The 15,497-nt window shown below is 33.4% G+C and overlaps 2 protein-coding genes across 2 annotated transcripts; both read right to left on the reverse strand.

Moving 5' to 3' along the window:
- Positions 1-871: 871 nt before the first annotated feature.
- LOC123558898 (uncharacterized) lies at positions 872-7,560 on the reverse strand. Its single transcript, XM_045350740.2, has 2 exons — positions 7,449-7,560; positions 872-1,898 (listed from the first exon to the last, which is right to left on the reverse strand). The coding sequence occupies exon 2, from the start codon at positions 1,892-1,894 to the stop codon at positions 872-874; it is 1,023 nt and encodes a 340-aa protein (XP_045206675.2). The 5' UTR covers positions 1,895-1,898; positions 7,449-7,560.
- Positions 7,561-11,687: 4,127 nt separating this feature from the next.
- On the reverse strand, positions 11,688-14,820 carry LOC123556899 (uncharacterized). Its single transcript, XM_045347965.2, has 2 exons — positions 14,699-14,820; positions 11,688-12,572 (listed from the first exon to the last, which is right to left on the reverse strand). The coding sequence occupies exons 1-2, from the start codon at positions 14,702-14,704 to the stop codon at positions 11,958-11,960; spliced, it is 621 nt and encodes a 206-aa protein (XP_045203900.2). The 5' UTR covers positions 14,705-14,820; the 3' UTR covers positions 11,688-11,957.
- Between the last annotated feature and the right edge of the window lie 677 nt (positions 14,821-15,497).

Here is a 15,497-nt window from a genome sequence, read left to right on the forward strand (position 1 = left end):
GTTACTTTAGGAATATATACTGTCTATACTGTTCCTTATTTAAAGAATGTAGTCTGAATACTTGCAAAATGATAAAAGGATTTTCCAAGGAGGGCATTTAATACTGAAAAAATACATAAAAGCTAAATAAAATATTTATTGCCACAATTAACATATATGACAACCATACAGTCCATGTATAAACTGACACACAGAAAATGCGCTTTAAAACAGTCCTTACAGCTAGTCTGTTATTTTTCAAAGCATAGAATATCAATAGATATGAATAAAGCTCTTCACTCAAAATTTTGCTCAAGTGATAAACAGCTGAACTTTGATGACATTGTCGGATACTTTCCAAATCTACTAATATTTTGAAGTGACAGCGACTGTATAACGATGTAAATAATGTCTCTAGGACCTATTCGCATGTAGCGCCACCTATACGCGCACCTGTTTTATCAGGGGAATTAACTGACCGATATCGCCCATTGAAAATAATTTATACACAAACACAAACACATAATGATTTAAAATGTAATCAGAACAGAACAGAACAGAACAGAACAGAACAAAAATACATGTTGGAGTTAAGCATTTCTCCTAATCATCAAATAGAAAAAACAAGCCTGATGTCAGTATGTTTAAAGAATGAGCAAAGAGGAATAAGTCAAATGCACGATACATACATATACTTACGACTGATAATGAGAAGTGATTTATTATCACATAAAATGAAGTAGCAATAAACTGATTAAAAACAAATTTAACTTAAACAGACAGTTCATAAATACACATACATTATTACATAACTATACGAACTGAGCATACAGCATTGTTTGTTTATTTTGCGTAATATGTGTACTATATATTGAGCACATTCTTATCAGTTCTAAAATTTCACATCAGCATATTGCCCTTTATCATGTGACAAAGTGTCCTCTTGGTGCAAGTATTTCCTGTCTGTCTCAGAATCACTATCTTGGGGATATTCATCCTTTTCTAGATCAAACGCATTGTTAAGATATCCGTGCATGTGTACATCTGTTTCTTCAAATGAATCATTTAGTGGTGGGGGAGGAGGAGGGGGTACAATGTTATTACAGTCGCCATCATCTTCGGAATACCTTGCTACTTTCGGCTGTGTTATTTCAACTGCAGCAGGAATGGGTTCGAACAGATTAAGTGGCATACCATCCTCTTCAAGACTATCATCACGAGCCACTTTCAAACCTATAGCAACCTCGCCATCACCCGCGACGGTTGCATCATCATCGTAACCTTTCACTGCTTTATCTAATTCATATATCGCTTCTTTTTCTTCACCATAAACGGTGTCAGTTTTGCTATTTTCATCACTTGTGTCATTTTTAGCGTCTGACTTATTCAGTTTTTCACGTTTTTCGTCATTTTCAGTATTAACCTCGCTATATCTACACCAGTATAATAAACAAAATAGACCAAGCACCGTCGCCGTAACGGCCCCCGCAATAAGCCCAATAATTGCACTCTTGCGATATTGGTCTAGTAGCTCTTTATATAACGCCCCGTTTACATTAAGTCCAACTTTTATTGTATGAACAAGATAGATATAGTTATCCCAAAGAATAACACAGTAGTACCACCCGAAGTCGTCCTCATCTACATTAGCTATTGTAAGGTTAAATCCAGGGGATTCTCCAACAGAAAATCTACTACTATAATTGCCAGGTTCGTAGGACCACTGGAGGGCTGTACCGTTAGGTAGGATCCAATATTTCTTGTAGGTAGTATATGGTAGGCCCAAAAGTGTGTCATCACAAACAAGAGTTACATTTGAGTAATATTCTGCCTTGAATTCCACTTCTACTGATGATACTGCCTTTGGCATGGAACAAAATGAGAGCAATAGAACGAAAATCTCCAGCAGAAGCATTGCTCTGAAAAAGAAATAAATGACTTAAAGAAGTACGGTGGTATGTTTAGGACATGCATTTTTTACGATTAAATAATTTCGAGCGCACGACATCTTATCTATATATTAGGGCCCTTTGTGCGTATTTAGGTCATCCATTATCAACTTTTAGTAACATCTCTGAACCGATAAAGCGGGACAGGTCTACCTATCATAAAAATCAATAAAATCAATAATCCAATATCAGCGCTACCGGACGGATTCGTTGATTTCCGTACTAATTGTTGTTGTTGTAGTAACACGGGTGGGGTGGGGGGGGGGGGCGGCGGGAAGGGGGAATCGATAATTAACAGCTCTGGTCATTAACTGATGCATTTACAGGCGGGCGGTTTGCTAAACGATATACTTGAATCAAGTTTTAATAATATTAAAGTGAAATCGGAACAAGTCGAAAATTTATATAATACTTTTTTAATTGTCAAATAAAAGTAATATTTAAGAATATGAATATGTTACCTAAAATATTTAGAAACCGTTAAACTTAAATTTACTTTCTTTTTAATACATGAAACATCATGCTAACATATATCTATGTACAGAAAAGAAATATTAACGCACACAAAACTGTCTGTAAATAAAATAAATATTCAAAAATATGAATATGTTATCTAAAATATTTAGAAAGCGTATATACTTCCTCTATACGCGCTTTCTTTCACATATTATGAACATTAGAATATGAGCTTTTGTTTCTAAAATATTTTCAAAATTCTAAATCACTAACGCTTTTCGATTTTCGTCGTAAAAGGTAGTAAAAACAGCAAGTTCTCATGTATTTCCGTAACATAAAATATGTCAGTAATTAAGTATTGAAGCCTTCATAAGAAATATAGCTTTTTTTTTCAAGATGTCTAAAAAGTATATTTTTGTTGTCGAACGATCTGGAGGCCAGTCGCTTTAAAGAAAAAGAAGTATAGAAATAAGACTTATACTTTTAAAAGAAAATACTTAACCATTACCATGCTGGACACGATTGGTTCTTCCTTTGCGATCAGTGTAGATTATGATCAGCCTGCACATCCGTGCAGACTGATCATGATATGCACTGTCTGCCATTCAGCCAGTAACTTTTTGGTATGCACCCCGTTTCATAATTAATAGTACTCTCCAAATTGAAAGACAGACAAGTTAATTATTATAATTTAGCATGGTAAGGATTAAGTTTCTTATATCGTGCTTAAATAGAAATATCATATTTGCGTGACTTGAAAAAGTGCTGCTGACAAATACTAATACCATAGTAAACTTTAACTATAAATATATTGTTACAGGAAAACATTAAACAACAATAACTTCAGCAAAATCTCAATTTTAGAAAAGCAGACTTAACTAAGTAATAACTGAAGTTTTTTCGTGAAATTTGAGCCAGGGTCTTTACTCAGTAAATATTTACGGAACAACTCTATTAATGATGTGAATTCTAAATTTGTACTGATTTTCCCTACTGTCATACGATTCATGAAATAAGGGTAAAAATCATAAAAAAAAATTCCTGAAAGGGAAAAGACTATATAAAGACAGAAGAAAGTGAAATATATATAATATTACAAAGCAAAAACCATAAAAATACCTATCACTTGTAGTAAGTGGGGTAACACTTATTTTTTTTATTTTTTATGACCCGGTTTGAAAAAAAACACTGACCGGATATTGTTTACCCCTAGGCAATATTGTAATACACAATAAAAGTCAAGGGGTAATTTTAAAATATTTGTTACAATTAAATTATTTTATGCTTAATGTGAGTGTGTGCAATCATGGGACTAAAACAAATAATTATAGATAACGCAATTTTCTAAACGAATGATTAGAGAATGTACCAAAAATATGCATTTAAGAATACAGAATATTATTACATACGCGTTTCTATTCCCCGTTAAAGGCAAAGAAAATCTCCTATATAAGTGACCCCCCCCCCCCCCCCCCCCCGCCCCCCTCCTCAAATACCAGACATTTTAATCCCCGATATACAAGATCCTGTCTGGTCCAATCTGATAAGTGTCCATAAAACCCCTGTAGACTTGACATGTAGCCTAATTATTGTCAGAGAATCATAAATTTTATTGCCTACAGATAAATTGGTTATTTCCTGTGTTTTGCATTTTATTGATTGAAATGCTGTTTTTTTTGTTGTTTTTTTTTTTTTAGAATGTACACAAAATTATTTTAATTGATGTTTAGTAATGACCCAGCCAACTAAATAATAACTCTTATAGCAAAGCAATTCTCACTCCTTTACCATTAATGAATTACTTAAAACTTAATAAAAGAAATTAAAAGTTTGTTTAATCAATGATTATGATCTTAAAAATCAAAAGTAACAAAATAAAACCAGAAAAAAATGATAAAAATGATGATTGCTGGATTTTATTAGAAATTAAAGAAGCGTTCAGTTGCATTTTTTTAGTAGATAAAATGGAATATGGACAGAACGATTTTATATATTAAAAATGCATAATTCCCCTTGTGTTGTCTAAATAACGATTCTTTTATGTATAATAAAATCCAACAATAAAGAGATATCATTGTTCAAAATACACATAATTTATTATTTCTAAAAGCTATGTGCCTGAATGCATTTTGATTAAAAAAAAAATAGCAATGATGAAATTTAATTGTTAAAAAACTTGATTATTGAAAATATGAAAAAAAAAAACACTGTTGTATCTTATCACTCTGTTTATTTAGCCCTAATTCAATCAAGGTTTCTAAACTTGTTATAAAGGTGAGAACTGATTTGCTATGAAGGTGAGAAATATCACCTGTAATTTATGTACTGCACAGTAGCTATACAGTAGCTTATTATGATAAACAGAAGCAAGTCTATCAATGGTCCAGCCTTGTGTATTGGCCCTTAACGCCAATACGCAGACCTTATCATTCCCATAGGCCACATACCTGGCATACCAGAATCAGTGTCTTTAAGTACACTGGTACCGGAAACGTCAATATTTTTCCATACACTGACGCCTGAATTTCATATCGGGTGCGTGACGTAATTCAGTGTTTGTTCTTGCACTATATTTTTTCTATTAAGTCCAGTATTGTCAATCCTATTCAGGCTATTGAACAAATGTATGATATTTGCATTATATTTATACGTGTAGATGTGTATGTAATAAAAAGGTTATTATCTTTGCATCAGAAAGATGCGGAAGAATATTGCGCTCCTTCCCATATTTCCCGATACAAAGCTAGTAACCTATAAATATATACAAAGGAGGTTCGGAAAGAAGCAGAATTATCACTTCATCAAGGCTATCTTTCAAATTAAAGTTTGGTCATATTATGAATAATAGAAAATGATTTTTTGTTTGTTTCAAAATTATTACAAAATCCCATATGAAGAAAAAAAGATGACCGCGTCGGGTATCGGACCCGGACCGCCGCGGCAATAAAAAAGTCTCCAGTTCGTTCGGCAAAAAATAATATAGGTATCTGGAAATTAATCATCGCTATATTCATTAAGGATGCTTTGAAACTCAATTACTGACAGACTATATTTGTTGAATAAACTAACTTGGAAACTTGGATCTAGGTTTCGGCGTTTCTGAGTTCAACAATAAATTTGTTTTAATTTGTCGAATTACAATCTCAGTTCTTTTTTTGTCAATGTGAAGTTGCCTACAATTCATAGGCTTTGAGCTATAACAATTTATACCGACAAAGTCAGGCTAGCAGACGACAATATTTTCCGTAACAGCTTCCGAATACTTACGGATAACGGCGGAAAAAGCCGGAATTTTGAAGAAATGTTCACTGTACACACTAAAATGCAAAAAGGACCAAACAAACCATTATTAAATTTAAAACAAATTACACATAACGAAAACTGAATAATTTTTCTACATTTTTAGGGGTATCGATTTTTTGATTATTTGCGGAAAATATCTCATTTTATCTGTTATATTTGAAAAAGTCAGTTTTTTTTTACCCGTTTCCTACAGAGTCTATATGAACTGAGGTGGGTCTATTTAAAGTCAAAAAGGACCAACCAAATATTAAAATATTTAAAAAAAAAAAAGAATATTCATAATATCCGGAATAAATTAAACTTTAATTTGTGGGGTATCGAATTTTTGATTTCCAAATAGAACTTTTTCTATTGAAGTTTAAGTAATTTTTTCCTTCTTTGTTTATATAGGCAAATTTATCGATTTTCCGATAGATCGATGTTACCAAAAGTTGGTAATGAGTTAAAACATACGGACATAATTAGGGTCCCGCCTATTTAGATGTTATTTAAACTTCCCACAAGTACAAGTTTGGAGGTCAGTGCCCTATCTTCAAAATTAAACGAACTTAATTAATGAGCCTTACTGCATGTTACAGTAGCAACAAATCGCAGTTCGACTGATAGTATCAATTCGGACATTGTCAGAAAATTTATAAAATTGCATGAAAGGATTAAGGGAAAACAGGGAAATTCCTTGATATATGAGCGACTGAGCGTACATATAAAATCTTTATTTTGTCAAGGACTTAAATACATTCCTTTGCGTCCTCTTAATTTTTACCTCCTTTTTTATCAAATGTATGTATCTAAATTACTACCGTGCAAAACCAAGAAACGGTTATAAGTATAAACGAAGCAAAAGCAAAAACGGTGGCAGTCGCATGTCTGACCTGAATGCACACAAAGGGCATTACTATTGATAGATAAGATGTCGTGCGCACAAGATAAGATGTCGTGTGCACGAAATAAAAAGTCGTGCGCTCGAGATAAGATGTCGTGCGCCCGAGAAAAGAATTCGAGCGCTCGAAATAAGATGCCGTGCGCTCGAGATAAGATTTCGTGTGCACGAGACAAGATGTCGAGCGCTCGAGATAAGATGCCGAGCACTCGAGGTAAGATTTCGTGCGCTCGAGATTAGATGTCGTGTGCACGAGATAATTTTATCTTATAAAAAGAAATGCATGTCCTAAACATACCACCGTAAAGAAGGCTGTAAATTATAAAATTTATATGTCATAGCAAGATAGTGTTTCGGCCTCGAATCTGAATATTACTGCAGTGATACCAGTCGGATCGATTTCGAATTTACTTGATAATGACACCACATTAAATTTTATTTAAGCTCTCATAAGACATCTAGACTAAACAGTATGTGGTCGATAAAACAAATCAATTAAAGGGTTTGTTAGTGAACCTCCATGGAAATATGTGGGGTCATAATGATAAATAGGGGGACTCGGCAAATGCCTCGCCCGTCTCCGCCCCCATTTATCATGCTGACCTCACATATAGTCACTAACAAACCCAATAATCAATAATAGCTGTTTAGTTCTTATGGATATTACGCCAGGATTTTATTTCAAGGGACATGAACATTCAATAAATAAAATCAATTTTACTTGAGGTCACTCTACATGCAAAATGTAATTAAAAGTGCCGTATCTTCGATCTAAATTGTACATGTTAAAAAGTGAAATCTGAAATCGACTAAACATTAATTATTATATAAAACAGTGTACAAAATATCGACTACTTATTGAATCTATAAAGTACGCTTACCTTATTAATAAAAGGGTTTTAATATCACATTAAACTTTAATGTTCTCTTTTAAAGTTTTAAATACAAATATGACGACTTATATAGTTAAGAACAAAGTCACGAGCGTGTATAAAGATCCAAAAAACGTTACCTCAATCCAATATTGATTCGTTGTTACTCTCGTACAAGCAAATTTACATTCTTGTTTTCTTTGCTAGAATAAAGTGTTAAAAATTTAACAACTCTTGAGAGCGTTTATTAGCAAATAGATGAATGACATTAGGGCTCTTCCTGTCGTATTTAATCGACGAAAATAAACAAAGAAGTCATTTTTATTCCTTCAGACATGTAAACATTAAATGAAAGATAAATTTAAAATTTAATCTTAACGTTCATACCTGGCCGAAACGTACATTGAAAATTTGTTGATGGATACATGTTTTAGAAAGACCCTTAAACCATTACTTTTTCCGTGCTGAGAAATTTGTCAGATGTTGCAGTTGTTGCAAAAATCCGGAATAATCTTCATTTGATAGGCTGAATTCATTCTATTTAATAGCGTCTTAAGCACATATAGTTTTATTCAACATGCCAATTAGCAGGTTTATCGATATTTTAGTGTAAAGGGAAACAACTACAACGGCGCACAAGGCAAACAATCAATACCGACAAGTGCTGCGGTTCTCGTATATTTTTCGCTCAAAGTTAGGGATGACATCTTTTCTCTGCTAGAATGCACTCTGCATGCAATGAGACGATTTTCATGTTTATACTCCTGCAATGCCAAGTCTTCTGATGGCATAACCGAAAGTGAAAGTTTAATGAGCGGACAAAAAGCACTTCTCAACATCTATTTCCACTTTTTCGTCAATTTGTAATAGAACTTTAATGAAAAGTAGTTTTTGGTAGGAAAACATGATGTTCTAAAAAGATACGTATATCTGAAGTGGCCGTTAATAATATGAAACAATGAAGAATTTTATTTCTTATCGCTCGCAAACATCCGCTTCCGGTTAAGAACTTCAACATTCAATTTGTCAAAAATACAAGACAAAAATAAAAGGTGAAGGACGGGTATAATTGATTACTTCTCTGGTGAAGATAGTTGATTGCAATTTCCTACTAACAAAGCCTTTTCTGAATGTATTTGGCCTACTTCCGGTTAGACCGTTCCGGTGTAAGTTTTTATACCTAGCCGACTGTAAAAATCCTTTAGGTTTGCTTATTTATATGCTTGTAATTAACAATTACTACACATTTATTGTTTTTAGTTTACGTTGTTCGCCGTTTAAATCATAATAGTCGAGCCATTTAGTTTGAAACAGTCGGGCAGTCCGACTGTTTAAATTGTTACAGTCGGACAACTGTACAGCGACACTTACGTACTACTTCGTAGATGTTGATAGATTCGATAGAGAAAATTGAGGTCCATCTATTTGATTCGTCCGCTAGGTTCTGCTATGAAATACTTGAAGTTTAAAACGAGTTTTACTTCCGTAACGGCGATCAGTTAATTTCAGTTTCAAAGCAAGTTCCTTTTTTTGCAGGTGACTACCTTCTTATATCGGTCCCATGTAGATGTTGTATCACTTCAGATATACTGTCAGATAACATTCCGCTCATACAAGGATTGAGCTGGACGCTGCCACAATTCTCCCTACTGCGCTAGCTTAGCAGACTAGTCTTACTGGAGAGAAAAGCGCGCATTCTAGGTTGGCAAGTTATACTCACTTCGCTCTAAAACGCTAAAAATATTTCTGACATTATATTTAGTTCTTCAAGCCAGGCTTAGACGAGCAAGTGCCAACGTACATGGCCTATTCTCATTTTGCAGGTTACAGCCACTCGTTTCTACAAGGATTATGAATAAAGTCCATGTATTAGTAGGCTTATTTCATTTTATGCAACACTATATTTCGAATATAGAACAAAATGTGTTGTCATACGTGTCCACCATGACTTGATGACGTGACATTTTTATCATACCAACAAAGTCATATGGTGACTAACCAGCTTACAAGGTAGAGGAAAACCTCAGCTGTCCACCGAGCAATTATTAAGGTACAAGTGAGCACAAGTTTTATGCCACAGGTGAACACAAGGATAAAACTACTCAGCACGCTGCAGCTGGGCAGCTTTTTACGAACTTCAAGATAGAATTTTGATCCAAAGCTTGATTTAAAACCAGCAGTTGCAAAGACAAGCGGGTCATAGATATTAACCGCTCACCCACTGAGGCGCTCTCCCCCTGAGGTTCCGTTGTACCGGTATTACTTGAGCCACGAGTAGTTGAAGATAAGGCGATCAAGTTGGTTGTTTCTTGCAGTACTGATATTGTATGTGACATTTTTCTGTGGCCAGATATCGTTGTTTTCTTCGCAATCTTTTAGTTTAGGTACGAAATAAGTGAGGTTGCAAGTTTTAAGCGTAAACTAAATTTCGAACTGATTGTACTTTCGGTAATTTTTTGATTACTGGCAAAAGAAATAATGGCGGGTTATACTATATACTGATGGCGGGTTATACTATATACTGATGGCGGGTTATACTATATACTGAACAAAACAGCTAACCCGCTATTAGTTCTTTTGCCAGTAATTAAAAATTACCGGAAGTATTTTTGTGACTTTTTAAAAACGGGCTTTGGTAGTAAAATGAATAAATTATAGTTTTGCGTAATTTATACTATTGAAATTTTGATATGCTAATATTGATAGATCGATCTAACTGTCCTCTTAATTTAAGAAATGTACTTTCAATATTTTTTGAAATATTAGCAAAATAGCAAATGACCGGTTAGCTCTTTGGTTCAGTATAGAATTACAATGCGTTTAAAGAAATTCATAATATTCACTTAATACTGTGAATAATCAACGATGGTTTCTCTTTCGACTAAATTTCAGTTTTCTTAAGTAACATTTTTAATTATTTTCTTAAAGTCCGCTCTCGAAAATTTTGACTGTTTCAAGCATGAGTATTAGTACAGAGTATTACAAGTGGTCTTTAGTCTTTTCTAGTCTTAACTGAAGCTTCTCTTTTACAGTTGTAGTGACGAAAGTGAATATCTTGTTTAACACATCGATTGATATAAATGAATATCTGGCACAAAGGCGTAGGAGCAAGGGGATGGAACGCTCCCGCCCCACCGAACTTTGATTGTTGTGACCCCTAGTTTTGATGTAAAATTTATATTTTTAGGATATTGATGTACAGCGGAAGCATGGAGAACCTTGGACACGGAATATTAGACCCAGTGCAAAGCCTCACTCCCTCCCTTTGAAATTGTTCCCCATCCAGATTGACAGAGTGACTAAGAAATAAGAAAAGATGCTATCAGTTTTAAGGTGATGCATTTGGCATTTTATTTGTAAACATGCCAGGTAGGTAGATTGTCAATAGCATATCAGACGCCTTTTTCTTTCGAAACATCGTAATTGTAGTTTATTGGGGGTGTTTGTCGAAATGTAGAAGTAAATAAGTTTGTGCCAAACTAGACTTTATAATGATACTGAAGGGAGAACGATTCGCTATTGAAGACAACTCCAGTCTAGCCATTCGTACTTTTTAAAAGATTTATTTCCCTTTACTCATGAAAAACGGGCTCATTACAGTTATAACAAAAATCAAATGAAAAGGTATTAGGCTTTTTTTTTTGTATTAGACATTTTATATTATTTATAGCATTGTCCATATATGCGTTACCATTGACACAATGAGTATTATAAGATAAAATGCAATTTGACAAATAAGAAAACAACATTAAATCATTTAATATGATATTATGGTGCTCTGACGAGGACATTTTTTTTTATATCGCAGACATATATATTTAATAAATGAATATCTGGTATTATCACCGGTACCATAATAAAGATGAAGGTCATATAAGTGAAAGTGATCTTACGATTACATCATTTTACCCGTTTTGTAACTATTGTATGTATAGGGGCACAATCCAATTGTGCGTAATTTAAACTAATCTTTTGTCTGCGCCAATAATTTCAATTTTGAGTGTGTAATTAATTTATGTTAAAAATGTTTAGGTTAGGTACAATTTTGTTTCTGTGGTAACATTCAATATGAAAAGAAAAATCATCAACGTTTCTTGAAGAACATAACCTGAAAAAATGGACATTTTCTTGTAAATTACAGGAACCTTGTTATACAGATAAATAGTGGCAACTGATGAAAATTCACACCTGCTATAATTTGCTCTAATTTAAACCGAATAAAGGATGTTATAAACATTCAATTTTTCTTTGCGATTTTCAACGCACTCAGACGGGTCACCGGGTACGTTGAGTTCAACTCTTTATATATAAGCTACATTTTACCAGCTAGACAAATGGTACCACAATTTCTGTATGACAATGCGAAGCATATGTGTAAAGTAGTTATGAGTTCAAAATAGTGTTTTTTCAGTCATGTTATAGTCATTAATACTAAGTCAATATTAATATAAAAAGAATAATGAGAGCGCCTCTCTATAAAACGAATCAACCAAACGATATACTGTGTGTCAAATTTCTCTACTTGTCCGTCCTTTTGACGTACAGTTCCATCCCTACGTTGTCGTAAATTTGTGTGCTATATCTATTAATTCCCTTCGCTAAGTCGTCAGTTAATCTACGTTTTCTTTTCATCTTTTCACTACACTGAAAATACCAGACAATATATACCAGTAATATAATCCCTAAAACAACCCCAGCTGATATTGCACCAACTATTGCATTCTTCTTCTGCTGCTCGTAAAACTCGTGCATTGGTGGACCATCTATGTTAACAGTGTGTTTTACCACACTTATGCTTGAGTCGTTCCATACTTGAATACACCAGTATACACCAAAGTCTACGTCATCTATCTTTCTGATATGGAGAACAGATGTATCATTTAACTGTGACACATGCACTTTTGCCAGACTGTCCGAATTTGGAGCTGTCCGAATGATGTCACCATTTGGCAAAAGCCATATCCTGTTCATTACGACTGGGTCATCATTGTTGCGTTCTGATGTGTTTTGAAATGAAGTCTCGTTGCAGATGATTGAAACATCAGAAAAATATTTCTGACTGATGTCCATGCCGTATATTTCACTCCAAAAACATAAGATTAACACAAATGTTTGAATGATGAGGCACCTTTTCTGAAACAGGAAAAAAAACTGATTCATTATACATTCTAATTCTCTTAATATGAGTATATGACTTTAAAAACAAAATACCACCTTTCTATATGTGCTGAAGGCATAATTTTAATGTGAATTTAAGTGCTCGGATGCGACAGAGTGTATATAACGGCATTAATCGTACTGTTATATTATGTATGATTTTACATATTTCTGCTTAATCATATTCGTACTCTGGTGAAGTATTAAGTGCATATTACCGTTTCTCAAATTTACTTTACGCTGAAAGCATATTTACATTAAAGGATTCAGAGTTGGCGGATTCATATTTAACTTATTTATTTAAATTGTTTAAAATTAAAATAAACAATACAAAAGTGTCTTTGCTTTACCGCCTGGTTTAGTACAATTCACCGTTCAGATGCTTTGACATTGAACCAGTCGGACTAATGCCCTCTTTATTCAGAGCCGGCGTACCTGAAGTCTGAACCATTGTAAATCAGACGATAAACAAAGCACAGTTATTGATAATTCTTATATGAAAAATCCATGCTAATTTCTGTTAAAGATGTACGAGCGGCTTTTTTTCTCAGGATATCCGCCACTTTGAAAACTGTTTCTTCAAATATTTCTTTCTTACAAAATTTATGCCAAACATTTAATGCTAAACAATTGAAATATGGCTAATAATGTACCATTTGACCAAACAGATTTTACTTGTTCACCCTTATTTTTGGCTGGCATTGCCTAAAATTTATGTAAGATGTGCAATGGGGTTGGGGTCGGTAATTTTAAAAAAAGTTTTTTTCTTAATATTTCTCTTAGATGCACGGTGACACCAACATTTTTTTTCTTTCCATTTCGAAGCATTTTTGTGTGCTATTAAAGCAGCAGAATATTTTTAATATCTTAAAAGCAGATATGTTTGTAGAGTTAAATACGTTGTTTTTTTTTTTTTTTGTTTTTTTTCATTGGAAAAAAGTGGGTGTAGTAATTATACCAACATGTAAAAATGAAAGGGATTTGTTAGTGACATTTAAGCTTATATAAATCTGACATCACCTTGTATTCATAATGACCTGTAAGGCCTGAAATCCCCATAACATTAAGTGGGATATTATATGTTTTATAAAGTATCCGCTTTTTTTCCAACTTTACTTAATTTCAGAAATGCTTTAAACAGTGGGTGAAGAAAAAGCCCTATAAAAATAAAATGAGTGCGGTGACCTGTGCTTTTTCTGCCCTTATTTGTCTTAGAAACTAATGTTCTTCAAGCTCACAGAGTATGAAAAAAAAACAACTGTAGAAAAAATAATCCTACATCATAAAAACACGGCAATATTGACGTCACGCCGACATAATATATCAATCGGCGCCATACAGCCGCCGAGTATTTGATTTAATATCTTATATATATATAAAAAAAAACGCTGCAGAATTGAAATGGAGTTACACTTAATTCACACACATCAGACGCGCAGAAAAACTAACTAGAGGTAAGGAACGCCGTATTTATTCCGCGGGACGTATTTACTTCCCTTATTCTAACACTAACAAAAACAGGTTATACTCGTTAATGTCAAATCAGCCTACGATATTTTGCCCATACATGCGCCATGAAAAAGTGCTTCCATATTTAATTAAATAACAGAATCTAGATAATATATAGTAGAATCATATTATAATATATCTAAACAACACGAACTGGCTAAACGTCGCGAGTATACTTCACTCAGGCTACGCCCTTGTGAAATTATTCAGACAGACATATAACCTCTTCGAATTGTTTCGATAAATTAAAACATGGTGTAGCTATCATGTATTATTTCTTCAAATTACATTTTGTAGTAGCATCAAGAAAAGAAAGACATGACAAAAACATTAATTATTAATGGATTCAGTGAAAGTGAAAAAAATCTCAGTCCGAGGGCATATTACCAACATCACAATAAAATAATGAAATGAAAAGATTTCTAAACCTTTTAAACTATTATAGATTTAAAATCATTGTAACGTTCTTCTTCAAGCTGCCAATGGATGAAGCGACGGTGTAAATGAGTTTAAATATGCCGAAAAGCACACTTGAAAAATACAAAAAAAAAGCAAAACAATCAGCATTAAATAATAGATAAAAACATTCTTACCTTCATCGCGGTTTCATTTTATAAGTTAAACAAATGAATTTTGTCAAAACAAAATGAACAACAAGTGCTACAGTCAACGAACTGAATCAGTTAATTTATTGTTTCGCTTTGGTCGTGTTTAGAAATAAATTGTTGTATGACATATGATGAAATTATGTTAATGATATAAAAGGTCGCTAAGTGTTTAAAATATTCAACAGCGTTCGACCTAACTGATAATAGAACGTTTGTCATATTTTGTTGTGTTCACTTTACTTTTTATATCTATTAATTTATCTTTGTCTCTTGAAAAATTTCGTCATTACTTTGCAAATGAATACATTTCTTAATTGTTTGTATACAGTTTATACACTCTTGTTGGTATCAATTTATATGTCGCTACTGAAGGTCATAATCTTAAATAAAATGATGTTTTATATCATAGTGCATCATTACCATCATCATAATCATCATCATCGTTACCACTATCACCATCACCAATGGTACTATTACCACCAGCACCACCACTGCCATCATCATTTATTTCACAACCGTTATCATCATCATCACCATCATTATCATCGTCGTGGTTATAATCATCATCATCGTCATCATCATCATCATCATCATTGTCGTCGTCGTCGTCATCATCACCGTGGTAATCATCAACAACATCATCATCATCAGCAGCAACATTTTTGTCATTAGTCACTTGATTAAATATGACATTGTATTACAAAACTAAACTTAAAATATTAAAATTGTAAACAAATTGTCTCATTATTATGTATAAAAGCTCATTTGGTCGTGGCAATTATAA

This window comes from Mercenaria mercenaria, chromosome 5, assembly GCF_021730395.1.
Source record: "Mercenaria mercenaria strain notata chromosome 5, MADL_Memer_1, whole genome shotgun sequence".
In the NCBI taxonomy this organism is placed as follows: Eukaryota; Metazoa; Mollusca; class Bivalvia; order Venerida; family Veneridae; genus Mercenaria; species Mercenaria mercenaria.

Coding starts and splice junctions, on each gene's coding strand:
- LOC123558898 (XM_045350740.2), bottom strand. CDS start 1,894: ATGCTTCTGCTGGAGATTTTCGTTCTATTGCTCTCATTTTGTTCCATG.